Consider the following 27,178-nt stretch of genomic DNA (forward strand, 5'->3'; position numbering starts at 1 on the left):
CTTCCTTAGGCTCCTCCCTATGCGTTTGGTGACGGGGAACGTCACTTCGTCAGGGGGTTGTGGAGCCTCATCAATCCCATGGATTTAAATAGTCCCTAGTTAACCCTTTAGGTGCAGGTATAACAATAGGAGTACAAAAGGGCATGAAACTAGTGCCGCACTAACGGCACTGGTGGGGTTAAACAAACACCTGAGGTACTTAATTGCATGCACAGGATTAGCCTTAGAACACACAACAACTGGATAAATAATAAAATGAATGGAGTTAAAAAACAAAAGGCATAATTAATGCCAAAGTTATAGCATAAAACATCGCAATACTAATGCCATAAAATATTACCATAAAATATTACATAGAAAGGAAAACATGTTCAAACACAGGGACAAAATAATGAAAACAGAATTGCAATACCATGGTAATAGAACAGGAAGACCTATAAGAAAGAGGCCAAATCAAAATCAATGTTTAACCCTTTAGGGGAGAGAGTTTTTAGAGTGTAAATCCAGAAGGTCTCTTGTTGAGAGACCCTCTGTAATCTGTCTCCCCCTCTGACATTCCAAAAGATAAACACAAAAACTGGATTTACAATTAATAAATGTTTTGATGTTATATGATTTTCCAGTCACATTAGATTTGAAATCTTTACATTTAACCCCAAATTTGCAACCAAGCCACATATTTTGGCCGGATCCTAATGCTTTTCTAGGGCAGCTTGATGCTATTTGGGATTTCAAGTTTTGTGCCTTCTTGTATACAATTTTAGGTTTCTTTGGCAGTACAGAGTTAAGGATAGGGTCTCTTTGCAAAATTCCCCAATGTTTATTCAACACCTTTGAGATATCTTGTGCCATTCCATTGAATTGTGTAATGAATGGGAGGAATATCTTGTCGGGAATAGTTGCTGTCTTTTTAGTATTGTAAATTAATGCAAAGAGACCCTATCCTTAACTCTGTACTGCCAAAGAAACCTCAAATTGTATACAAGAAGGCACACAACTTAAAATCCCAAATAGCACCAAGCTGCCCTAGAAAAGTATTAGGATCCTGCCAAAATATGTGGCTTGGAGACTTAAAGGGTTATTCTAACTGCAAAAAAATGTATTGGTTGCAAATTTGGGGTTAAATGTAAAGATTTCAAATCTAATGTGACTGGAAAATCATATAACATCAAAACATTTATTAATTGTAAATCCAGTTTTTGTGTTTATCTTTTGGAATGTCCTTGCTGATTGCAATACGTGGGTAGAACAGGGAGACCTCTGCAAAGAAGATTTGCAGAACATGTGTACAACATCAAGAAAGGTTTGGAGACACATAGTGTATCCAACCATTTCAAGATTCATCATAATATGTTGCCTGATCGGCTCACCTGTAAAGGGATTGATTGCCCCAAAGTCAGTGTCAGAGGGGGAGACAGATTACAGAGGGTCTCTCAACAAGAGACCTTCTGGATTTACACTCTAAAAACTCTCTCCCCTAAAGGGTTAAACATTGATTTTGATTTGGCCTCTTTCTTATAGGTCTTCCTGTTCTATTACCATGATATTGCAATTCTGTTTTCATTATTTTGTCCCTGTGTTTGAACATGGTTTCCTTTCTATGTAATATTTTATGGTAATATTAGTATTGCAATGTTTTATGCTATCACTTAGGCATTAATTATGCCTTTTGTTTTTTAACTCCATTCATTTTATTATTCATCCAGTTGTTGTGTGTTCTAAGGCTAATCCTGTGCATGCAATTTAGTACCTCAGGTGTTTGTTTAACCCCACCAGTGCCGTTAGTGCGGCACTAGTTTCATGTCCTTTTGTACTCCTATTGTTATACCTGCACCTTAAGGGTTAACTAGGGACTATTTAAATCCATGGGATTGATGAGGCTCCACAACCCCCTGACGAAGTGACGTTCCCCGTCACGAAACGCGTAGGGAGAAGCCTAAGGAAGTGCCGACCAGGTGATCCACCTGGCACAGAGCTGGTGACGTCATCGTGGTGCGCTGGAACAGCAAGGAGTGCACGCGTTGTCATCAGGATTGCTAGAGACGGTTTGCAGCTGGTAGCCAGGCCGGGCACTTCTAATTTGTTTTTAACTCACAAGTGTAACGTGAGTATGCTTGTTGTTTTAGTTTAGGATGTTTTATTAAAGTATAGACGTATTGCGCAATCCCTTTCCTCTCTCTTATTCCCCATTATGGAGATTTGAGCTTAGGTCTCTAAGACATCTGCAGAAAACAGTTTACCTTGGGAAAAAGGTATTTTTCCCATCCAAATCCAATCGGACCAGGGGGTTCACGGGGGGTTCATGGCACCCTGAAAAGGTGTGGATTTAGAAGACCCAAGACACAGTTTCTCTCAACTGTATGCTGCCTTCCTACCTCTAGTAAGTAGGCATTCTTTTGGACAGTTATATCAGAGGGCGTCTTTGCTTACAAACTGCACTGCGCAATGTTGTGTCCCTGGTTTATGTCTTAACATATAGGAAACAGCTGCTGCAGGGAGGAACTTCTTCACATGGTTGGAGGACTGAGTCTATCTTTGATTATCACTGAAGAAAAGGACTCTATTCATTCCATATACCATCATTTCCTTTTATTGGACTCTAGATAATCATCACCACTTTTGGCTATATATTTATGGTCACACAATTTATATGTTATCACTGTTTATTGATTATCTTTCACATGCGCCAGGTATATTTCTATTTTTGTATTTTTAATAGCTAACAAAAGGTTGATGGGTGAAAGGGACAAGTATATTAAGTGAACAAGATACAGGAATATCAAGGTTGGTGGATTTATCAAAGTCTTCATGTGCAATACTGAAGCACTGACCATTTTAAAGGCTGTGCAATGGAGTGGAACGTACAGTATTATGTGGCCAAATGACAAGATTTTTGTCTTTTGGCTCGGTGGGCGAGCATTAGCCACGTCACGGCAGCGTTTCACCCAATGAGGGCGAACTAGCCACGGGATGTCATGGCCGTGCCCCCACCATCGGATCTCCAGCTCTTCAACCGCAGACCACAGGACGCGGCTGAAACGGTGCACGTGTAGGCGTGAGCACTGGGGCTGTAGCCAGTATTGCACGTACAACAGATACATTTAAAAAGCGCATATGACAATAGCACCCAGCCTTTCCGCCGTTAGCTCCAGGATCCACCAATCTGTGACTTGCATCTGGATCAGCTGCTCATTGTGGAGTATTCCACATGACAACCCTCCAAAGAGCCTTTTGTGATACAAAGTCTCGGGTGTCTGCTAAATAGCAAAACACTTGGTGCTAGCGCACCTGGGTGTTGTCTACTCTGTGAATATACAAAGAAAGGTTGAAAGCGATCAACCAAAAAGACTCCTAACTGCACTCAATTTTAACCAATGTGAGTAGTCGCCGGAAGTATTCAATCCGTGGGGTATATATTTCCCATATAGCCACGTACCCTGTGAATAGCCTTACACAGCAGGCTCATTGGATAAGCAAGTCCTCAGGTGAATGTCAACTGGGGCTAAATGATCCCCATATTGTCAGTGTATGGTAGAATCTTTGCAATAATGAGGTACAGTATAAAACTCCTATGCATTTTGTGGTGTTCTCATATGCCACTTCATCAGGGAATCAATACACACATTTACAGAGACATATACCCCTTAGACATATGTGTGTCACTGTGTATGTAACAGCTTCTCTCTCTCACTCTCTCTCTCTCTCTCTCTCTCTCTCTCTCTCTCTCTCTCTCTCTCTCTCTCTCTCTCTCTCTCTCTCTCTCTCATTGTACTATTTTTGATTGTAATTGTACTTAAATGTTAACCAATGATCCAATAAAGTACAGTAGCCTTGAAATACGTGTTGAATTTAACAGCACATTATATCATATGTTCATATTTCCGTTTAAAGCTGCAGTTCAGTCTTTTTTTTTTGACATTTATTTTTTTACTTCAATAGTTTCATGTGTGCAATCTCTAATTAGCTAAAGAACTGTATAGCTGCAGCTGAATTCGTTTTCAATGTATTGATAGGTCGAAATTTGGTGACATATTAAAAGCTGGCATTTGTTTATAATCTGCTTGACTGGCAGTGGAAGCTCATGAATATTCTTGAGCATTTATGCACTGACAAGTGCTAGAGGGAGGGCAGGGCTGACAAAGGGGTGTGCCAGATCTTGTGACAGGACATGAAGGGGCAGTGCCTTAGCAAATGGCTGTTAAAATAGAATACAAGAAAATTGGTCTTTCAAGGTTGTTTTTTTAAAAACAGAAAATTCTTACTACAGAACTGATTTATTAAAAAAAACAAACATGCAGGATATTGACTGAACTGCAGCTTTAAGATAAGCATAGTGGAAGCAGTTAGTTTCCCGCTATAGGTATAGGGCATATTTGCTAATCAGTGTTCTGTCATAAGAAACCATCCAGCACTGAAAGATATCTTACAGCCAGTGGCGATTTCCGATTAGTCCCGATAGGCCCGGGCCTAGGGCGGCAAAATTTGGGGGTGGCAAAAATGTCCAACCCCATATACAGATGCCGTGTTCTCAGGCCTATCAGGCCTGATGGGAAGGCACTTATATGTGGGGACCGCCTCCTTGCTGCCGCCCTCCATCCGAAATTGAAGCATCAAATGATGCCGCAAACGTCACCAAAGTCACACGGTGTCTTGTTTCCATAGCAATGTGACGTTGCGCCTTCAAATGGCATCAGGACGTCGCATTACCATGGCAATGCGACGTCACGTTGATGACGTGACGCCGCGATTTGGAAGGTGGAGGGCGGCAACAAGGAAGCAGCCGCCACATGTAAGTAAAAAATACAGACAAACAAGTGCGCAAAAGAAGATAAACCTCTATATAAGTGTACACGTGATAATGGTTGAATATACAACACACACCCAAAAAAACAATTTGTGGAGAGTAGGTGGTACAAATAAACTGGTGTTACCAATATAGAAGAGCGTCTGCTGCTGAGTAAAGGGTAGCCCAAGTCCCTGAAATCTACAAACAACAAAGCGCAAAATGCTCATCGTGAAGTAGTAAAAAACAGTGTTTATAAAATAAGTGGTTCAAGGTTAAGCGTACATCAGATTAGAATTAATCAGGCACATAGAGCTACACTGTAGCTGTTACCGATAACTGCAACCAGAAACTGCAAGGAATTCTCCCATCTAGGATCTCACTTCCTCTCCCACACGATCAACTGGAGTAAAGCAGCAGTCACAGCGCCGGTGTGTAGGTATAATGACACAGTCTCTGAGTCCAGCTTAGTGCATCAATGCGTCTGGTGGAGCCAAAGAAGGTAAACAGCTCAATCCTGTGAGGCAGCATGTATCATCCTGTCTCCACACCTCTCTGTGCGCCCGCGGAGGTTGATGACGTCACGGCGCATGCGCCGAGGAGGCAAATCGATCTTATAGCTTAAATTGGCAAATTCAAAGCACAAGCTATTCCAGACCTCAGAATTCAATAAAACAATAATAAAAAGGTTGAGTGGTATCTTTTCCAATGCGTTTCGTAGCTCTAAGGGCCACTTCTTCACTCAACCTTTTTATTATTGTTTTATTGAATTCTGAGGTCTGGAATAGCTTGTGCTTTGAAGTTGATCGTGTGGGAGAGGAAGTGAGATCCTAGATGGGAGAATTCCTTGCAGTTCCTGGTTGCAGTTATCGGTAACAGCTACAGTGTAGCTCTATGTGCCTGATTAATTCTAATCTGATGTACGCTTAACCTTGAACCACTTATTTTATAAACACTGTTTTTGACTACTTCACGATGAGCGTTTTGCGCTTTGTTTTATTTTGCCACATGTAAGTGCTTAGGGGCGGCCGATCTTGAAATCCGCCACTGCTTACAGCCCACTTGAATGGCACAAAACTACAAATATCTAGGGAAATTGGAGGTCCGCGGAGGTCAGAGGATCCTGGATCAGGTCTGAGGGACCCCCCTGTTCAGGTACTATAAGGTAGAAGAAAAAAAAAATTGCGGGATATTACTGCTTTAAGATACCATCATATCTTGTGTAGTTACAGAAGCTGTTGTAGTTGAGTTGGTCACCTCCTCAATAGAACACAGTGTGAAGTATGAGCAGTAAACTATGCTGAAGTATTCTTTCAAGATGTGTAGTAATGATTTCCAGAAGTGGGATATTTATGAGCTGTGAACATGCCTCTTGCCTAACCTCCCAAAACCATAGTCTGCCCACAAAATGGCTTTATGCATACTGTGTGTAAAACCTTGTTGTTTTCATCCACATCTGCTCCTCTTCTGTTGACCAGTGTCGAGATAACAAAGAACACAAAAAAAGATTAAGAACAGCCACCCCCATTGCATCTTCCACCACTTTCCTGTTTGGGGTAGAAGGTTACAGAGATGAAGCCTTCCACTGTTAAACACATCGTTTCAACTTGGTTGTATATTTGTTTTGCTAAACTATAATCAGGAAATAGATGGGATGTTTTCATGATTGTTGCTGGCTGGGGTTATTCTCATATGTCTACGGATTAGATATTGTTGGGAAATGTTACCTGCGCAAAATATATGTACCGCAGTACAAAAACTAGGGTAAATGTATGTATTTATGTTTATTCATATTGCGCTGACAGTATACTCAGCACTTACAAAGTCAATATAGTACAGGGAATTATAATAATACAATAAGCACAGAAAGGTCAGACAATAGCAAAGGAAATCCCTACCCCAAAGAGTTTACAATCTAAGTGGTATGTTAGGAGACTTAGCAGGTGAAGGGATATGTGCAGTAAATGGCAGTCCTTGGCCACAATGGTTGGTAGGATGTAGGTGTGGGACAGTCTCCAGGTGTCCAGGCCTTCAATAGCTCATTAGTGGTTAAAAATAGTGCAGGCTTTCAGGGCCACAAAGGTCCTTTCTTTAGGTAGGTAGGATTTAACTGAAATGACATGCATGCCTTTTTTCAGCCTCAAGAACTATGTAGCTATTAGAGATGAGTGGAACTGTCAAAATCCGTTCCCCGGAATTTCCTGGACTTTCCCTTCAAAATCCGTTCCACAGGGTAAAATCCGAGCGTATTAATCTGAATCTGCCATTGGATACAACACAGGTGGATTTTTAAGAATCCACACTCGGATTCCACATCCATTTTTTGTTTGCCTGCCTTTGGATCAATATACTGTAAGTACGGATATAGGATAAAGTATCTGTCGTCTAAATATAGCATAGGTTGAACTTAATGGACAACGTAAAACAAATATATAATCACTGCGCTTCTCCATGTAAGGAGCATGCAGCTGGCGAAGGGAATGGCCTACAAATGTGAAAAACAGACAGTGAATCCCTGCGCTTCGCCCTTTGTGTGTGTGTGTGTGTGTGTGTGTGTGTGTATGTGTGTGTGTATATATATATATATATATATACATATATATGTATATATATATATATATATAAAAATATATATATAAATATATATATATATATATATATATATATATATATATATATATATATAGTGTTGGACAAACCTATACATTTGCACGCCCCAGGCGAGTGGATTTAACATCGTGGCGAGCTCCTATTGGCCCAAGCAGCACACGTGAGGTACTAGGTGGTGAGTAGATTTTTTTGTTCGGCGAGTACGTTTTTTGGTGATTTGTCGACCACTGTAATATATATATATATATATATATATATATATATATATATATATATATATATATATTACAGTGGTCGACAAATCACCAAAAAAAAAATATATATATATATATATAGATATATATATATATATTACAGTGGTCGACAAATCACCCAAAAATGTACTCGCCGAACAAAAAAAATCTACTCGCCACCTAGTACCACACGTGTGCTGCTTGGGCCAATAGGAGCTCGCCACGATGTTAAATCCACTCACCCGGGGCGTGCAAATGTATAGGTTTGTCAAACACTGTATATATATATGTATATATATATATATATATAGATAGATATATATAGATAGATATATATAGATATATATCTATATATATATATATATATATATATATATATAGTAAAAATCTATATGATAAAGGAGACTTTTGGTTTACATCCTTTGATCAAATAATGCCTACCCTGATAACCACATCAAGGTAAGTCTCTATAGCAGGTCCCTACGCTAAATGCATACTAATGTTATGTGAAATAAACCCAGAAGAGGTTAATATATCCAACCATATGCTTATATAACATAGTGCAGTTAAAAACTTGAATTTGATGGACGCGTGTCTTTTTTCAACCTCATCTATTTTGTAACTATGTAACTAAATATATCAAATGCAAAATCCGCACACAGATGGTTAAAAATCTGCACTTTCTCCCCCTCCGATTTAATGTTAGTGCAGTTTAATAACAATCCGACTGCGGATTATTAGTCCGCCCTGTGGATTGTCAGTGATAGAAAAAAATCCGGAAAAGGCGGATTGGCCTTTTAGAGACTGGTCTGCAAAAATTTGCAGACAAAGGAAACCTGCTGATCTGTAATGGATCCAAACCCACCAATAAATTTCACCCATCTCTGATAGCTATGATTTTCAATTCAGAATGTATATCTTTATTTATATAGTGCCATCCAGGTACATAGCGCTGTAGAGCAGTAATACGCGTGACATAAGAATAGAACATAATGGAAACAAGCTCTTCAGACATAAAACAATAGGAAAAGCTGGTAAGTAGGGAGAATTTACAGAGAGCGAATGAGGGTGTAAGTGCGTCTGCAAGGAGCCAAGGTCAGTGCATATAATGAGTGCATAGAATGTTAAATTTGGTGCATTCCCACAAAGCTGAGCAAACCTCCAACCTTCTGTAAACAGTGTAACATTCTAATTAACTTCCTTAAACCAATCTAGCCATGCTAAAACCAAAGACTTGGCTTGGCTGCTTTTGTGTCTATGGAGATTGATTACAAAATGCATTTCTTACGGGACTCTGAATGCCTCTGACAGTGTTGGTCAGCCAAGTGGTTTCTTTACCCTTATCCAACGAGGTCATTATCAGAGAGCAGAAAAAAGTGAGGCTTTGAGAGTTAACATCTTGTTTGTATCAAAAGGGATTAACCAGAGCAAATCAAGCACCTCCTAATTCTTAGCAACCTCCAAATTTATATTTACAAACTAATTTAAAAAAAATTATTTAACAATACTTGTACACATCGGATTGTTGGAAAAAGTAATGGACACTAGTTACACAGATGCCATCCCTTAAACATGTCACTGCCCTTAGGTCGAGGCCCCACTGCACGCGCCCGCACGGCTGCCTTGCTTGCCGGCGGCGTGTGCAAGTCACTGCACTGCGATCTGCGGTCTGCAGTGAACTTTTTCCAGCGCGAGGGGGGGGGGGGGGCGGCCAAAACGGGTTGAGGGGCACGGCCATGATGTCGAGGGGCCATCACACAGACACAAACGCATAGCACAACACAGCCCCAGCTGTTGTACCCTCAAGTCATCATTAGCTCTGTTTGGGTTTTCCAGGGGGAGGGTTATGTTTGTGTAGCCCTGGTCAGTTTATGGGCTATATTTCTACTCTCCTTCTGGCAGTAATCCCTGTGTAAGGGCAGGTTTGCCAGGAGTAATCATGGATTTTCCCTGCTTCAGACATTGCCCTGAGACAGTGAAGGTAGGTCACCTGACTCTGTGTCCAATCAAGAGACACAGGGGCGGTGGCTGCTGAAGCTACTTAGAGCAGTGTCATTTCCTATTTAGTGGTTGAGTTGAATGTGAGTTAGCTAGTGAGAGGAGTGGAGCTGATAGATCTATAGGGACATAAGTGGACCAAATACCTCCTGCCCTGCTTAGGGGGCAGGGGAAGAGCTAGATCCACTCTGGGTGCCCTAGGCCCAGAGTGGCGTCAGGGAGACATCTGAAGGGAAACAGCCGGCTGAGAGTGATTGCTGTACCTGCTGTAAGCTGCTGCTGCAGAGAATTGGAATAAAGAGTTCTGATTGATAAAGAGACAGTGTGAGACTGGAATCTCTCATCCCTGGAAGGGAAGTTCTGCAGTAGGGATTCCACCCCATATCCCTGGGGCCTGCTACAGATGGAGGCGCTGCACCATTGAGGAGAACGAATGCACAAACCCAGAAACCTGTCCTGTTGTCCCCCATGTAACCGCGGGAGACTCAGGCCCTCCTGTTGCCAGCAGGTATACACCACACTCAGAAAAGTAGCCAGAGCAAGAGACACCCTAGGGTACCTGATGTGAGATTGGGTGGGGGTCCATGGGCTACATTTGTAATATTTCATTTTGATACAGCCTGCTCCCTTCTGCCTACGTAAACTTTCCCCTATTTCCCATCACATCCAGCGAGCTCTGTGTGACCTCCCTCCCTCTGCTTAGGGAAACCCTGTCCCGGCGCTACCATTTTTCAGAAGAGGGGGGAGGGGGGGAGACCGGCAAGCGCACAATGTAGTAAACCTATATCCTCAACATTACGTTGGCCTCTGACATCATGACTATATCTACTAAATTAACACAAAATCAAATGCAGTGTTTACAGTCTCGCTATTTAGTAAATGTATGTGCGTGCATAGTCTTTTATTCGGATAACACCCCTGCTGAAATAGTGAACCCTCCGGGGGTTTATTTTGTGGACGTCAGGGTGTTTGTGATGTAACTCCTCCCCCCCCTCCTCACCTCCTCATTGGCTGACTCGTGCACCACATGACGTGACAGCCATTTAATCACCAGAAGCTTGTAGCTTCGGCCGGGTGACACGTCACAGCACGCAGTCAGCCACGTCGGAAATAGCCAGCAGGGACCTCCAGACTGGAGGCAAGGTGCTGGTGGCCCGCGCGCCGTAGTGCCTTGGAGGGATTGTTCCACTAAAAGGAAAATTACCACCATGGCATTCCCTTTAAACTAACATATTTCCGTATTAAGCAATACTGAGTAAAACTACTTCCCAATTACAAGTATTTTTTTTGTCTTTGAGAGCAAAGACCCCCCTAAAATGATTGGTACTCCACCAATATTCTCCTGTCCCTCACAGCCCAATACCCAATGTCCTATAGACTCCTCCAATCATGAAAATAAAAGTCTCACAGTGGAAAAAACTGTATTTCTTTTGGTTATCAATGTGAGCTATCTTCTGGTGCGGGAAAGTGTCTTATTGAACAGCACCGCTTGGTAAATATGGGCCTATAGTTAAAAAACTAAAAAATACTTCCAGTTTTCTGAATTCTTAAAAAAAGGTGTCAGGCGCCTACATTTAACACATGGGTGGGTAGAAGGGCTTCTCACATAAGCACAGACATTTGGATGAATGGAGCAGACTTCACATAAACATGAAATCTGTATGTGGTTAGACAGCAAAAGTAAACTTGTCAGGCTGACCTATTAACATGAAGCTGTAAAAACTCAGATGGAAGAAGAATTAGCAGCCATACTTGCCATAGATCAATCAGAAGCTTGTTTACAATATAATGATTTATACTGAATTAGACACTGAAGGTATAATGAAAAATACACCAGCAGTTGATCGCTAATGATCACCATGAAAACAAAAATAGAAACATAGTGAAAGTCCTTATGACAACTGACTTCGTAGCACGAACAAGAACACATGCTATATTACTATCTATTATAAAAACAAAAGCAAGGCTTTTCCACATTTAAAAATAGGTGTTTCTTCAGATGTTAAAGATGTCTTAAATGTTTCAGTCCTGTCTTGTGTGGAGTTCAGTCTGCTATCAATCGATTGAACAACCAACCATCTTCTTTCACAATCATTTTAATACCCCTTTAGCATGTTCACCTCGGAAAAATGACTTGAGGATCAAAATATGTGAATGTTTACCAAAAGATGTTTAATCAAACTATTAAGAATACTGTTTCTTATTGAGCACCTTTCATCTAAACCACATTTTCACATTAGAATGCTGTTATAATTCGATTACTTCTCACAACATTATATTTGCATTTCAGCAGGAGGGTGTGCATGGAATATGGGCCAGATGGCATTTCAAGGTTAGATAATAAATGGTAGTCTATTCATACATATTAGATATATACTGTAGACCATCTTAGACTTCATAGAAAAGTCGAGTTTTGACCCTAAGAGCTTACATACAACATACAACAGGTCAGACAGAGCTTACGCTTGCACTTAAACCATGTTTTACCTCTTCAGAGTATGTGACTTTACAACTTGGATGCTCTTTCTAACTACTCTCCCACTACTTGGTCGACAAGCATGCATGTGGTTCAATACAGAAATAAGGACTAAATGCTCATTTGAATGCTAACATTTTGTCTTGGACTGATCAATGACAAGATATTCATATGAAGGTGAAAATAGCGGCATACAAGCCAGTCTGCCGTGGTTTCCTTGATGACGTCAGCCAATATTCCATACAGGCTTTTCAAGTCCAACATCTGTTTTGAACATGCCTGACCTGATCATAGCACTGAGAAATCAGAGCGATCTGTCTCATTAGGTTCTCGTTGACACCTAGTTTTGAAAAGTAGTCTGGCACTGCTCATTTTGTATTCGTGCTTGTTGATTGTGGCACGGCTGATGGTACTCGAGGCTTGGAGCTGTCTTGCCATGCACAATCCTCTTTGTTCGTTTGAAGGAGGTTCTACATAGTACAGTACAAAGATGAATGTTGCACAACAGAGCTCATTAAGCGTTTGGGGGATAGAGGTTGCGAAGAACAATACATGCCATGGCATTTTAATTAGACACAAAAGAGTCTGTGAATTTTTGTCTTCTGCAAACATCTATGAAAAGAAGCGTCTTGTTAGAAGAATTTAGCATTGGAGACACACGTTTTATTTGTGCGTGTATTTTTCTTGCAATAGTTTCTAATCCAGTAATTATTATTAATTATTTTTTTGCCATTTTCAAAGTTGGTGGGGGCAAGCTTAATACAGTATAATGTTGTTTGATGATAAAACTGTTTGTCAGCTCTGATAGCCACAGGTATGCTGTTCCTTTGTGTTTTGTTCTTTGTTGTTCATTGGTGAAGCAGATCAACAGTAGTTGATCTGCTTAAATTCAGTGGACCTGGAGAATGGAGAAACATCTGGAGAAAGGAGAAACATATTAATTTTCCATTGGAAGTTACTTTGAGGGTGATTTAAGGCTGTTTATATTAATTTTTTTGCCTCTAGATAAGACTACCCCTTTACTACAGTGTCAGGAATACTTGAACGTTAAAGTGTAGTGTCAAGGGGCACATTTCTTTTTTAGTTCGGCAAACGATCTGAAAAGTGACTTTTATGTAATTGTATTTTTTAATATATATATTTTTTAATTTCTGCTTGTGTTATACGCCTTTAACCAAAACCATATTTTTTTTTATAAGGGATATACCCATGTATTTGTAACCATGTATCTGTCATCATAACTCTGTGCCCAGGACATACTTGACAACTAGAGGTTACTTTCAATATATTACTTCCTGTTAAACATTTTATAAATAAATAAATATTCAGCCATCTTGTTTTATCTCCCCAAATCTTAAAAATTGCAATCAAATATTTTGCTGTACTGTAACATCAAGATGAAAGGTAACAGTAACTATATAAAGTTTAACAGTTTCTAAAGTTTAAGGTTTGTGAAAGGGTAAAATAGTTTCCCCAAGAACAATCAGCGATTGCACTTATACTCTCTATATATGTTTTTAGGAGGTTTTTTTTTTACATGATGACTCAAGAAGATTATACCATTTATACCTGACAGTACATCCAGTAACCCATTCTATGGGGGGACGGTGGGAAGTTTCCTGAGGAAATCCTAAACTGGGCGTGTACAACAACTGCACGTGTATTTCTCAAATACGCATACGCATTCTGGCCAAGGAATCACAGGAAATCATGCTCTCTAACGCTGAGTAAATGTAATAATAATGGATGTCTGCCACTGGCAATGTCTCATTTCCCGTCCTATTTAAAGGCTTGAACAGAAAGGAAACAGTGGGAGCTGGTCATGGTGGAGCAGCTTGACATGTTGAGCTTGATGGATACATATTTTGTTTGTTTTATAGTAAATAGAAACTCTTGATTGAACTTTCAACCTATACGACTTGATAAGTATGGGTGCAGTGAGCAGACTTGCCCTTTTAGTCACTAATGTGTGTTAGTGCCAATGAGGCACTAACACTTGGAAACTTCCATTCAAGTCAGTTAGTGCCCGATGTGTGCTAACACTATTTAGTGAATATGGAGGTTGGTTCTCGGCACAGTTCATTCATGTACAAATGCTCCTGTTTCTTTTTTGCTCACCTTTTCCAAGGTCATGACTGCATGTTCAGTAGACACACAGGAGTTAGCAGCTTAGCTGTTAAAGCCCATTTGAAAGTGATTACATACGTACAGTCAATAGCTCAATAACAATAGTGTCATTAAAGTGACTAAGCAGATAGTAGGCGTGAGAAAATGAACACATTTCATAGTAATGGTACAGTAAATAAAAATACCACTTGTGGTGCATTTGCATGTCTCAGACAGGTCTGCAACACTGTCTTTATGGTAAGAACTCGCACACTGTCACTGATACACAGGGCCATTTTTACTAAGGTAGTGCTACTCATAAAATCCAGTGTTTTATTGGTTAAAGTGAAAGGGGTCTTCTGGCACCTGAAGTGGTCCTATGAAGTAGCACTGCTAAGTAAATATGGTCCATAATGTGGCTAAATGTTTCAATATTACATCACCATATATATGTATGTATGTCTGTAAGGACACAGCACAAGAGATAATGACAAAAAGTGGTTTATTACATAGTTACATAGTAGATGAGGTTGAAAAAAGACGTACGTCCATCATGTTCAACCTATGGGTCCAAAATGCCAGATGTTTCGGTCCCCAGTGGGACCTTCTTCAGGGAACCAAAACATCAGCATTTGTGTGCATTTTGGACCCAATAAACCACTTTTTGTGATATGTGCTGTGGAGGTATATTGGATCTCTATGGATCCTTACAGACTGTAACTATTTTTAGCAATCAAAAAACGTTAAATATCTCCACAAACAATCTTTAGAACCAATACCAAATAATGTATTATTTTTTAACATACACACATATATAAATTGTGTGTGTGTGTGTTCCCAGGGAGAGTAATATATTCAAATAGATACCTCCCCCAGTGGTTTCCAAAGAAGGATTGGCTGCATAATTGGGGGACGGGAAGGGGGGGTGGATATCTTTCCCTCCGGTGATCAATAACGAGAATGTCATGCTTCACAGTGACTTTCTCATTATTGATTGGCTTAATGGCATTGATGTTGCTATATTATTCACCCAGACAATGCAGGGGAAGCAGTTCCACGTAGGACTACATTATCAGCTATGCCCGATTTGGTAATATTGCCGCCTTAAAGGAAAAATCCAAGCAATTTTTTAATAATTTTTTAATACAGGTTTGAAGCAGGGAGGTCTCTGGCACAGAACCCTATTAATTTCAGCTCCAAGGACCCCCTGCTTCTTGAAATACTTTCCTCCGAAGGGGTACTGGTATCTCTGCAGTTTTCAGCTTCCTCGTCACATGGACCAATAGAAGCCGAACCTGATGATGTTATGGCTTCCTATTGGCCCGCAGGACCCGTGAGTTTTGAAAAGCACCCTCTCTGGAGATAAATACCTTCGGAAGCATGGGGTCTCCCGAGCTGAAATTAATTGGGTTCAGCTCCGGAGACCCCCTACTTAAATCATGTATAGTAAAAAAAATGAAAAACCAAAAAAAAAAGGCTTGGATTGCCTCTTTAAATGTTGGTAAGTCTTATTACCCTTTATATATACTTATTTCATGCTTATCATATTGACTTTAATAGTTGACTCCCTGACAGGCAATATGACACTATTGTTGGGTTTAGCAAACAAAATTGGCAATAACTGAATCCCTGCTTTCCATAAACAGAAAGGAAAATGTTTACGTTCTGAAAAAAAATTGTTGTTTGATTATGTTAATGCAACAGTCACCAAAATGTAAAACATTTAAACGCTGTATTAATGCGCGCTTATTCCTACGCGAGACTGTTAATTTACATTTGTAATGTAAAAAGTTGGGAAACTTCGAGTCATTTCATTCCATCACAATCTGACTACTGCTGAGCTATGATTAATTGGTTACTACTGTTAAGATGCATGTACTGGGTGCAAGTTAAAACAATCAACTCTTTCATCGGGCCTTCCGCTGTCTTCTTACCTTCAATTACCTTCACATGTTCACATTTAATATGACAACTGCTACGAATAATGTGTTAGAGTATGGACGTAGAGTCCCTTAATAGAGATGAATGTCTGTCCTCCCTTGCTGTCTTGTGCCCTCTGGCTCTGTATTAATGAATGCTAAATTTCCACTGACCCTTGACATCCTGGTTAATGAAATGGCAGAGCTGATGGAAATTCATTATGCATTGTATTCGCAGTAATGCTATTTAAAGAAAATACATGTTTAGAGTAGAACCAGCTGGATGCTTGTTGTGGACTTCTGATGAAACAAGTCAATGCTTATTTTACAAAACATTTTCAATGGTCCACTTGGATTGTGAGATCTTGATGGCAGGGGTTACCTTCTTTAAGTGTTTGCCAAACATAGATATAGCAGAGTAGTTATGCAGTGTTGCCAACCTCCATCCATGTCATCACGTACTCATCTGCATATCAACTCTCAAATGTAAATGTCTTCTTTAACCCTTTTGAGTGCCGAAAAACCGAATGCACCGTCTTTGAACACTCAACAACGTAATCCCTTTGTGTAGTTATCACGTGGTCATGGAAGAAAAAAACATAATCTCTGACGCATAAACTGATTTTTGTGATAAATATAACAGAAATATAATTTGAGATAAAGGTGATCAAAAACAGAACATTTAAATAAAAAAATAACAATTAGTTAAAGTAATCAGAATAAAATACACCTGTAGAGCACCTTCTAAATATTAAATTGTACATCCAGATTATTCCAAAAAGAAAAAGATTTTTCTGAGAAAACATGGTATGTTTCTTTATATTTTCCTGTTGGCTATCCACAGTTTGTCCTAATCCTGAATATGGGGTCTCTTAATGACAGGTTTGGTTTTGAAAATTCCCAATTTCCTGTGAAAATTATATGTTGTTTTGAAAGTCAAAATGTCCTTTGAATATATTACATAAGTAACACTGTTCATGCCGAGCAGCATAACAAATCAGAGACACCTTACTTATGTAATACATCGTGGGGAATTTACGATACCTAATACGGAACCGAACCTGTGATTAAGAAACCCCATATTCAGGATTAGGACTGAAACTGTGGATTTCTGACAGGAAAATATAAAGAAACATACCCTGTTTTCTCAGAAAAATCTTTTTCTTTTTGGAATAGTCTTGATTTATAATTTAATGTTTAAAAGGTGTTTGGCCAGTATTATATGGTTCAAAATCCGCACTAAGGTTCAGGTGCTCTACATGTGTATTTTATTATGATTACTTTAATAAATTGTTCTTTTTTTATTTAAATGTTCTGTTTTTGATGACCTTGGTCTCAACATATATTTTTGTTATATAATAGCACAAACAAACATCAGTTTATGTGCCAGAGATTTTCTTTTTTCTTCTATAACATGTAAGGGGTTTGGGACCCTCTTTATTTTCCTCCGGCTGCAAAACTGAATGTTTGTGACTTATATACCCCACTGCTTAATGTTCTAGTTTTATGCCACCAAAATCACTGTATATATATATATAGTGGCACTATACATTAGCGCCCCGATCACTCTATCATAATGTGGTCATGGACAAGTCTTCCAGGACGTGAATGGGAGTGGAAGGGGCCTTCATTTTCATTCCGATCGCATTCACCATTCCATTGGAGCAGTGAACATGATACAGTATGTTTAGAAAACAAACATTTAATGTATAATGACTCTGTAGATGTAAATAACGCATGCGCAAGGACAACTTTTTTCATAAAGACAATTTACGGAGAGACGTATTATAAATACTTAACTTCTGTACATATCTGAATATATAGGTTCTTCAAAAAAAAAATGACCAGTCTCCACATCTGGAGACATTATACATCTGTATAATGACCCTAGGGTGCTGGCCCTTATGATATTCCAAGTGAAGTCAAACAGTTAAGCAAATGTAAATGGTAATCAATATTTATCTTTGTTCAATTCTTTCAATACTCATTTCTTCCTTTCAGCGAAAACTTTTGAAATGCTGAAACGTTGATTCAAATATTTACTTTACCCTCAAACTCAATGGTTCTACCCCCTTGATAACACCATTATAATAGTGTTTTATCCTGCCATGTTTGAGGATAAAGCAGCCGAATAGGATTTTGCCTGTGGAAATGGAGGGAAGATTCTGCCCAACAAACAGGGAAGGATAGGCTGCGCTTATAGTGCCTGGCGACGCGACGTTGCTCCAAAACAAATCCATTTACTCCGTCGCAAGCGTTTATAGTAAGCGCGATGGCGACGGAGCGACCAAAAATTTGGAAGGTGGGTAAATTGGATTTTTTAGAAACAGTCGCCACGTGAGACTGTCTCTAAACCAATCAGAGAGCGCTGCCCGCCCCCTTCGTGTTGTCACTGGCCTTGTTGCCAGCGACGTCGCTAAAAACTAAAGTTTAACTTTCGCTAGTGGCGACGGGTGACGTCATCGGTCGCGTCGCCAGCACTGGGCTCTTGAATTGGCAGCTATCAGGCCAAATGCCGCCTTCAAAGGGCCTTGGTCTGGCCCTTGGATTCACAGCTGCCCAAGCAACAAGTATGAAATTAGCAGGAGCAAAGTGTCATTTTTAACACGTAAACTAAAGATAATGGAAATATACTGTATATGGTACCAATGTTATATATGCTTGCAAATGTTGAAATATTATACTTTTAATGTTTTTTAAATGTGTGAAATTATAATAAACCTGTGGCCCTTCTACTGCTAAATGTTTTCTGATCTGGCACCAGTGGAGAACTAGTTGAAGAGCCCCGGGGAAATGAAATGCCTTCCAGGTTTATGTTGGCGTTGAACAACTCAATGGATTTTTCATTTATGATTGGATTGTTCCAAAAAGGCAATAATGCCTTTCACTTGAGCCACTTTGGTCTTAGGCTAAGGCCCCGCTCCCAGAGTCAGCGCGCCCGCACTGCAGACAGGCGGGGCGCTGACATACACAGACCGCGATATGCGGTCTGTAGGGAGCGGGAGCCGGAGCGGGAGGTGGGCGGTAGTGGGAGGATTGACGGGGGGGGCGTGGCTTGAGCGGAGGGACCCGCTACTCTCCCCCCCTCCCTCCACGGCTCGGGCTGGAGCTGCTGATTGAAGGTAAGCAACACACACACGCAGGCACACACACACACACGCAGGCACTCATACACACACACACACAGACAGACAGAGGCAGGCACTCAGGCACACACATACACACACACAGACAGGCACGCACGCTGCTGTCACTCCACACTCCTCCCCGCTCCCCGAAGCCTCTCCTCCTCCCGAAGCCTCCCCTCCCCATTGGCTTACAGCCACACCACGTGACGTGTCAACGCTAGGGATCACCATTTTCTTGTGTCCCGTAGCGGCTGACGCGCTACAGCGTGTAGTGCGCTGTGCCGCCAGGGGGGACCGGGACCGGCTTGGGAGGATTCCCCTGCTGGTGGGGAACTCGCGTGTGGCCGCCCGCGCCACCGAGCGCAGCGGGACCGAGGCCTTAGGGTGGATTGTACCTCTGAAAGAATGAATGATATATAGCAAGGTGGTGAAGGCAAAGGGTTGAGTGTGCATATGCTAATAACATTTACACATACTCTTATCTTGTTTAAATGTAGTGAAGATAGTGAAGTCCAGGACAACCCAGAGCTTATAGTTAAGGAATCTGTTTCCACCTATTTTTTGTTTTTATCAGTGAAATGACATTCAAGGAAGCAAATCAGCATAACAACTATTGATAAGGAATACACACTGTAGCAAGTTGCAACACCTTTTAATAATTAAAGAATGTTTTCTTGATATGTTGGTAATCCCCATAATAACAAAAAGCTGTACAATAAGTCAGTGACATCATTTTAAATATATAACCAGTGCAAAGTGTTTGACATAAAACACAATAATCTTATGCAACTTGTACACAATTTGAAAAAATGTACATCAGATGGCTAAAATGGCAATTAAATATATAAAATTGTATACACCTACCTCGAAAGAAATGCTTGAGCTAAGGTTTATTTCTAGATAAAAGATTTGGGAAAGAATGGGTCAAAATATAAGATATTTTCCATTGATTTTGACTTCTTTGATGTACATTAGCAAGGGATTTAGGGATCTATTGAATATGGTAAAAAAGTGGGGTAACGCACAGCTAATTAATCATTTATGCATCATCTACTTAATTGGATATTATTAGTAGTATTTTATAAATAGTTTTTGTTAATATTTAGAAGGCCAGATTTATTGATTGCTCAATTACATTTTATTATGTAAGAAAACGGTAGGCTGTGTTTCTACTGTGTATCGTTTATGCCAGCTTTAAATCTTCACTTGCCTGTTGTTCTGATCACATCTCTCTCATTTGCCAGGTAAGAGTTCTATCCAGTGGGTACTATAGAAGTACATATGTAGCAAGACTTACTGTCTTACTGTCCCCGACGCCACATACAAACGCGTGCTTCTGAATGGTACCCCCCCGCAGTATTAATCCTAATCCTACGGTGCCGCGGTCGCGTGACCAAGTGTCGTAGCGGCACCGAAGACACTTAGGCCGCACTTAAAGTCCCGGCGATGGCGCGTCGCATCAACTCAAGTTGACTTAATCCATCGTGTGCGCAAATAGTGAGCGCGACCGCGACGGTGCGACACAGCGACATCTCTAAAGTCAATTGAAATTGATATTTCCGGCAACTGCCGCGTGATGTCAGAGGGCCCATAAGCGGTTCAGCCAGTGAGGGCAAACCTCTCACGGCCACGCCCCCGCCACACCCCTGGTCGCCATCTCTTGTCTCCTACACTATAGGCAGAAATCGCTCTGGCGACGGATGACTTCACGTGGTCGCTTCGCCGGACTATAAGCTCGGCCTTAGGCTTAATACATCTGTACTTTTTTTGCTAACATCTCCTGACCTTCACTGGAAAGATCTCACCTGTCTTTACATTGATCTACAGCTCTTTACCAGTTGCCACAACCAGGTCAAAAAGTATGTCTTGATCTGTCTACCTTGGTGCAGGAGTACACACCACTAACTGATTCATACCATTTGCTTTTAAACATGGGTCTAGAAGCAGGGGTGTGCAAACTGTGGGGGAAGATTTCTTTGGGTAGCGTGGCATTTACAGAGGCCCCGCGCTTTTCCGCAAAGCATTTAAATTAAAGGGGGAGGCGTGAGGCCTGTGTAAATCTGCTCTCAGCCGGCTCTTCGGCGTTGCCATTAAAACGCGCCGTCAAATGGCAACGGCGTTGTTACATCATATGATGCCGCTATGCCAGAGAGCCGTAAGATGGGGGGAATTGAGCAGGGGGAGGGGGGAGAGCAAACCGGGGGCACAAACAGAAAAGTTTGCTCACCACTGGAATGCAGAAAGACTTACTTGGATATGTCTTTTCTGCTTGCCATGTTTTCATATACAGAAATTATTCATTATTGGTCACATGAACTTTACTGGAGAGTTATTGATGTATATAGGAAAATAAATTGTAGCATTAAAAAAAAGTTTGGTGCTGTAAAACATATGTGTAAATAAAGTAGACAACTCTGCTATGGTGAGTATATAAAGTATATGAGTATATATACACCTCATCATTATAACTAATGTTGTACCGAGTCCATTTAAAAAAAAAAAAAAGGGTAACGTGTACCCAGGCAAAATGAAACATTTTACCCGGCCGGCGCTTACCTGCAGGGATGGAAGACCGCAGCGATATCTGTGATCAGCAGCAGACGTCCTGGTGGCGTGACAGCAGCTGAAGGTCTTGTTCATCCGGCGGGAGCAGCAGGAACAGAGCACACAGCTGAGGCCTATGTGAGCCGGGGAAGCATGTGACCGGAGCAGGAGCATCCTATTGGACAGCCGGGAAGAAGCCAGCTGTCCAATAGGAATGCTCCTGCTCTGGTCACATGCTTCCCCGGCTCACACAGGCAACCGCTGTGTGCTCTGTTCCTGCTGCTCCCGCCGGATGAACAAGGACTTGGGCTACTGCCTCCAGGCCGTCTGCTGCTTGTCTCAGATGTCGCCACGGTCTTCCTCACCGGTCTTCCGTCATCGGCTGCAGGTAAGTGTTTAACTATTTTCAGCTGCCCTGAAATTACCCGGGTTCGGGTAATTTCCAGGTAGCTGAAAAAGCGCCGGTTACTGGCTATTTTTCGAGTACCCAGTACATCACTAATTATAACTACTGTTGTTATGCTCTGTAGCTGGTTACTTAATTTCTGTTGCAATGCATAAGTCGCCAGGGGGGGGGGGAGGAGGAGGAGGAGTTGTGCAATCTTAATATATAAAATCGAAAGGTTGGTACTAGCTGCGGTGAATCTGATTGTCCTCGGCCTCTGGACAATCAGATTGGTGGGTCTGACGTCACCCAACTGCCACTCTCTTCCCCCTCGGCGCCACACACACTCTCACACACTCTCTCTCTCTCTCTTCCCCCCCCCCTCCCCGGCGCTCACTCACCTCCCTCCCCGGCGCTCACTCACCTCCCTCCCCGGCGCTCACTTCCCTTCCTCCCCGGCGCTCACTTCCCTCCCTCCCCGGCGGGGGGACAGGCAGTGGGCAGGCAGCCTCCAGAAGGACCCCCGCTCCCCGGCGCTCACTTCCCTCCCTCCCCGGCGGGGGGACAGCCAGTGGGCAGGCAGCTGCAGGCGCTGAGTGCCTAAGATGGCGGCGCCCGGAAGGACCCCTTTCCTCCCTTGCGGCGCAGAGTGCCTAAGATGGCGGCACCCGGAAGGAGAGGTGACATGTATGTGTGTGTGTGTCACTGTGTGTGTGTGTGTGTGTCACTGTGTGTGTGTGTGTGTCACTGTGTGTGTGTGACACTGTGTGTGTGTCAGACACTGTAGGGTGGGGACCGGAGCTGCACATGGGGGGGGGAGGAGCGGAGAGAGAGGGGGGAGCGGAGAAACATACAGGGGGAGTGGAGAGCAGGGACCAGGAAATTTTAAGCAACCCCCCCCCCTCCTGTCCACTGTCCCCCCCCCTCCTGTCCACTGTCCCCCCCCTCCTGTCCACTGTCGTCCCCCCTCCTGTCCACTGTCGTCCCCCCTCCTGTCCACTGTCGTCCCCCCTCCTGTCCACTGTCCCCCCTCCTGTCCACTGTCCCCCCCTCCTGTCCACTGTCCCCACCCCCTCCTGTCCACTGTCCCCACCCCTTCCGTCCACTGTCCCCCCCACCCATCCACTGTCCCCCCCCACCCATCCACTGTCCCCCACCCCCTCCTGTCCACTGTCCCCCCCCACCCGTCCACTGACCCCCCCGCCCGTCCACTGACCCCCGCCCACCCATCCACTGTCCCCCCCCACCTGTCCACTGTTCCCCCCACCCGTCCACTGTCCCCCCCACCTGTCCACTGTCCCCCACACCTGTCCACTGTCCCCCCACCCGTCCACCGTCCCCCCCACCCGTCCACTGTCCCCCCCTCCTGTCCACTGTGTCCCCCCCTCCTGTCCACTGTCCCCCCCCCTCCTGTCTACTGTCCCCCCCCTCCTGTCCACTGTCGTCCCCCCTCCTGTCCCCCCTCCTGTCCACTGTCGTCCCCCCTCCTGTCCACTGTCCCCCCCCTCCTGTCCACTGTCATCCCCCCTCCTGTCCACTGTCGTCCCCCTCCTGTCCACTGTCCCCCCTCCTGTCCACTGTCCCCCCCTCCTGTCCACTGTCCCTCCTCCTGTCCACTGTCCCCACCCCCTCCGTCCACTGTCCCCCCCACCCATCCACTGTCCCCCCCCCCACCTGTCCACTGTTCCCCCACCCATCCACTGTCCCCCCCACCTGTCCACTGTCCTCCCCCACCCGTCCACTGTCCCCCCCACCCGTCCACTGTCCCCCCCACCCGTCCACTGTCCCCCCCCCCTCCTGTCCACTGTCCCCTCCCCTCCTGTCCACTGTCCCCCCCCCCCCTCCCCCCCCTAGCGGAAAATTTAACTCACGGGCAACGCCGTGTCTCTCAGCTAGTGTAACAATATTACCTTGCTGGGACATTCTCATATTTGTTACTGCAATGGAATGCTGGTGTATGTTTCAGACATCCTTCTGCAAGTTAAACAATATTTATAATTGTTACTTTACCTTTAAGATAAAAACAATATTTTATAAACACATATCTTGGTGCCGAACAGAACAAATCAACGTATCCACATGCCATAATGATCTCCCTTAACATTTACCTCGCATTTAACTCATGTAAGTTTATAACTTTTCTCTCTCCACCCTACTCATCTTTGAGAGTCTGTTAAATTATCATTTATAGTTTATCGTTTTTCCATTACACTCTTTCTTCCCCGATTTGCCTCAAGTATTACAGTCCAGCACTGCTTGACTGGAGCATGTATGCAATCTCTCTTGATACCTTTCCATTTGGAAGACAAGCATCGTACTAAGTACCGTGTTAACATAAATACCTTGGGTGATATGGGATAAGAACGAGTCTGGAGATTCCAGTAAGTAGAAAGCGCAAAGCTAAATCTTTCTGCCTTATTGCAATCCTATAAAAGAGAGAGAGATTTTGTCACCAAGCATGACGTAGGTCTCCTGGCTTTCATTAACTTGTATTAGCGTTAAAAAAAAAAAACATATGAGTGTGTATGAAACTAAAAGGCCCATTTAACTTTTCCGTACATTGTCAGCGAATTAAAGAATATAAATATAAATGTTTTGGCAGACAGCTGGGTGACTCAGTATCTGTAGAGCGGACTCTAATAAATACAGGAAGCCTCATTTACAATTTGTACAAACGTACAATTTACATTTTTATTTAGAGATTAACTGCTTTCCAATATTAATCTACGAAAAGAAGATTCTTCTAGGGAGAAGGAGCGGCTCAGTGAGTAAAGACACTGACTGGGAGTTTGAAATAGGGGAGCCTGGTTCAATTCCCAGTGTCGGCTTCTTGTGACCTTGGGAAGTCACTTTATCTCCCTGTGCCTCATGCACCAAAAACATAGATTGTAAGTTCCACTGGGCAGGGATCGGTGGCTGCAAAATGTCTCTGTAAAGCGCTATGTAAAACTTGCAACGCTATACAAGAACATATTATTATTATTATAATTATTAAAAGCATTTCCAATGTTGAGGTTTTCCTACATTTTTAATATAAACCTTTTCACTACCAGAGTGGCAGAGAAATGTACCTAAGACCCCATTGGTAATTTGAGAGTAAATGGGCACTGGGTTCAGCCTTGAACAAGCAGCCAGTAGAAAGCCATAGAGAGAAGACTCAAATCATTGCTTTTGGCAGAAGTTGATTTTTTTAAAAACGTAAGCCAATTAGATTGTTACATTCTTTACCCAAGATGTTTTTTTTTTACATCTATGTGGGATTACACCTTTAAAACGTGCTTTTATTACCTGAGTTCTCCTTAAAAACATTGATGACCGTACGTTTAACAAGTGTATTTGTGTACATGTCTAATATTAACACTATCAGAGTGCCAACAGAACGCCGGCATTACTGCTCATGTGATCGCTTCAGGAGTGCCACCACCCGCCAGACCGACAGAAACGGAAGTGGAGGGAACTCCACTTTCGTTTCCATTGAGCCAATCACTTCGTTGGAGCGGTCTGCTCGATCAGCCCCTGGAAAATGAGCATTTGTACCATGACGTACCTGGTACATGAACAGGGCTTCTGACGTGTAAGGGCCCATGATATACCAAGTACGTCATAGAAGGCACTGCGGTTAATATATGGTTTGAAAGGTTGAACGGCCATTGGATGATTTTCTCATCTGTTCCTTCTTTGTAGGATGGTTCATTGGGGAACGTTGACGACCTTGCAGAGCAGTACGCAGATTACTATAACACCTGCTGTACAGACGTGTGTGAGAGGATGGAGGAACTACGCCAACGGCAGGTTTCTCAAGACCTGGATGTGGTGAGTGCAATGACAAATAACATCATTATTATTACCACCTCCCTACTCAGGATTTAGAAAATGTTCCTTTCACAAATTGCTTTTTCTATTTCAAAAAACAAAACAACAAATTTACAGTCAAATTCTTCAGTCGTTTTCAATTTGAGAAACGTGGCTGGTAAAGAATTTTAGTGGGTCCACTTAAATATGGCTGCAGTTGGACATTTTTACAGTCCTGCTCATAAGTCAATGTAAATCACTGCAACAATCTTACCCCATTTACATATTATACATTCTCTAGCCATTTACAAAAGTGTTCTGAATATTCAGTTTGTTTTCTGACGTGTATGCCTGCATTTGAAAACTTAAACTGCTGTAAACAGGAATGGGTTGGAAAGCAGATGCCAGTACATTCACAATTTTACATGACCCTCCAAATAGGCTTGTCACGTTAATATTTCTCAGAAAATTATCGTATCTTGCCCAATACATTATGTCATCAGGGTGAAGAAAAGAAAAGCAAAGGTGTACAGTGAACGAACCAGGGCTTTAAATGAAGATGTGCGTTCCGTACATGTTTATTTATGAGATATTTTGGCTTTCAGATTAAAGCCTTTTGTATGAATAGCGGAAGAATTTTAAATGTTCAAACATTAGAATTGTAATTAAACTTCTGCTTGTCTTTGAGATGAGTTGTTCTTGCAGCTGGTTCAATTGCTTTCAGATTTGGAAGCACAGGATGGTAATGCCTCTGGCTGACTGTTCTTCAGAGCAGAGAAATGTAGTTACGGATAAGTGAAATGAAAGAACCCTATAAATCATGGTAGTCCAGGGCTGATTTAGTGTTTGCTTAATGGAATATGGCAACTGATTTAGCTTTGAAGTTTGCTGTTGTGTTTATGTGAAAGATGCATTGTTCTCTGTGAGGCCAATGCTTCAATACAAAGCCATCTAAAAAAAAAGGCCACTTCTTTGTAGGTTGTAATAACAATATTGCCAAATATACTTCTCTGTCATCATAAGATTGTAATCAATCCCTGTTTCTCCAATGATCAATTCTGTAGACATCCAGGACTATTGAGAACCAGAATGTACTTCAATTACAGTTAGAACACAAGGCTGGGATTGGTGATGATATGGAAGTAGGTTGGCAGTACTGGACCCAAAGAAGAACTGTTAATCCTTTCTACGCATTTTACCAACA

At 42.2% G+C, this 27,178-nt stretch overlaps 1 protein-coding gene across 8 annotated transcripts in view; it reads left to right on the forward strand.

The window, feature by feature from the left end:
- Positions 1 to 27,178, forward strand: part of SASH1 (SAM and SH3 domain containing 1) — a 628,602-nt gene that overhangs the window by 338,180 nt on the left and 263,244 nt on the right. For 7 of the 8 annotated variants that reach the window (XM_075596663.1, XM_075596666.1, XM_075596661.1 and 4 more), the window contains exon 2: positions 25,867 to 25,995. The exons of the other annotated variant lie outside the window; for it this stretch is intronic. In XM_075596663.1, coding sequence (XP_075452778.1) covers positions 25,867 to 25,995 — 129 coding nt within the window. The remainder of the gene's footprint in view (positions 1 to 25,866; positions 25,996 to 27,178) is intronic. 8 annotated transcript variants of the gene reach the window in all.

This window comes from Ascaphus truei, chromosome 4, assembly GCF_040206685.1.
Source record: "Ascaphus truei isolate aAscTru1 chromosome 4, aAscTru1.hap1, whole genome shotgun sequence".
Lineage (NCBI taxonomy): Eukaryota > Metazoa > Chordata > Amphibia > Anura > Ascaphidae > Ascaphus > Ascaphus truei.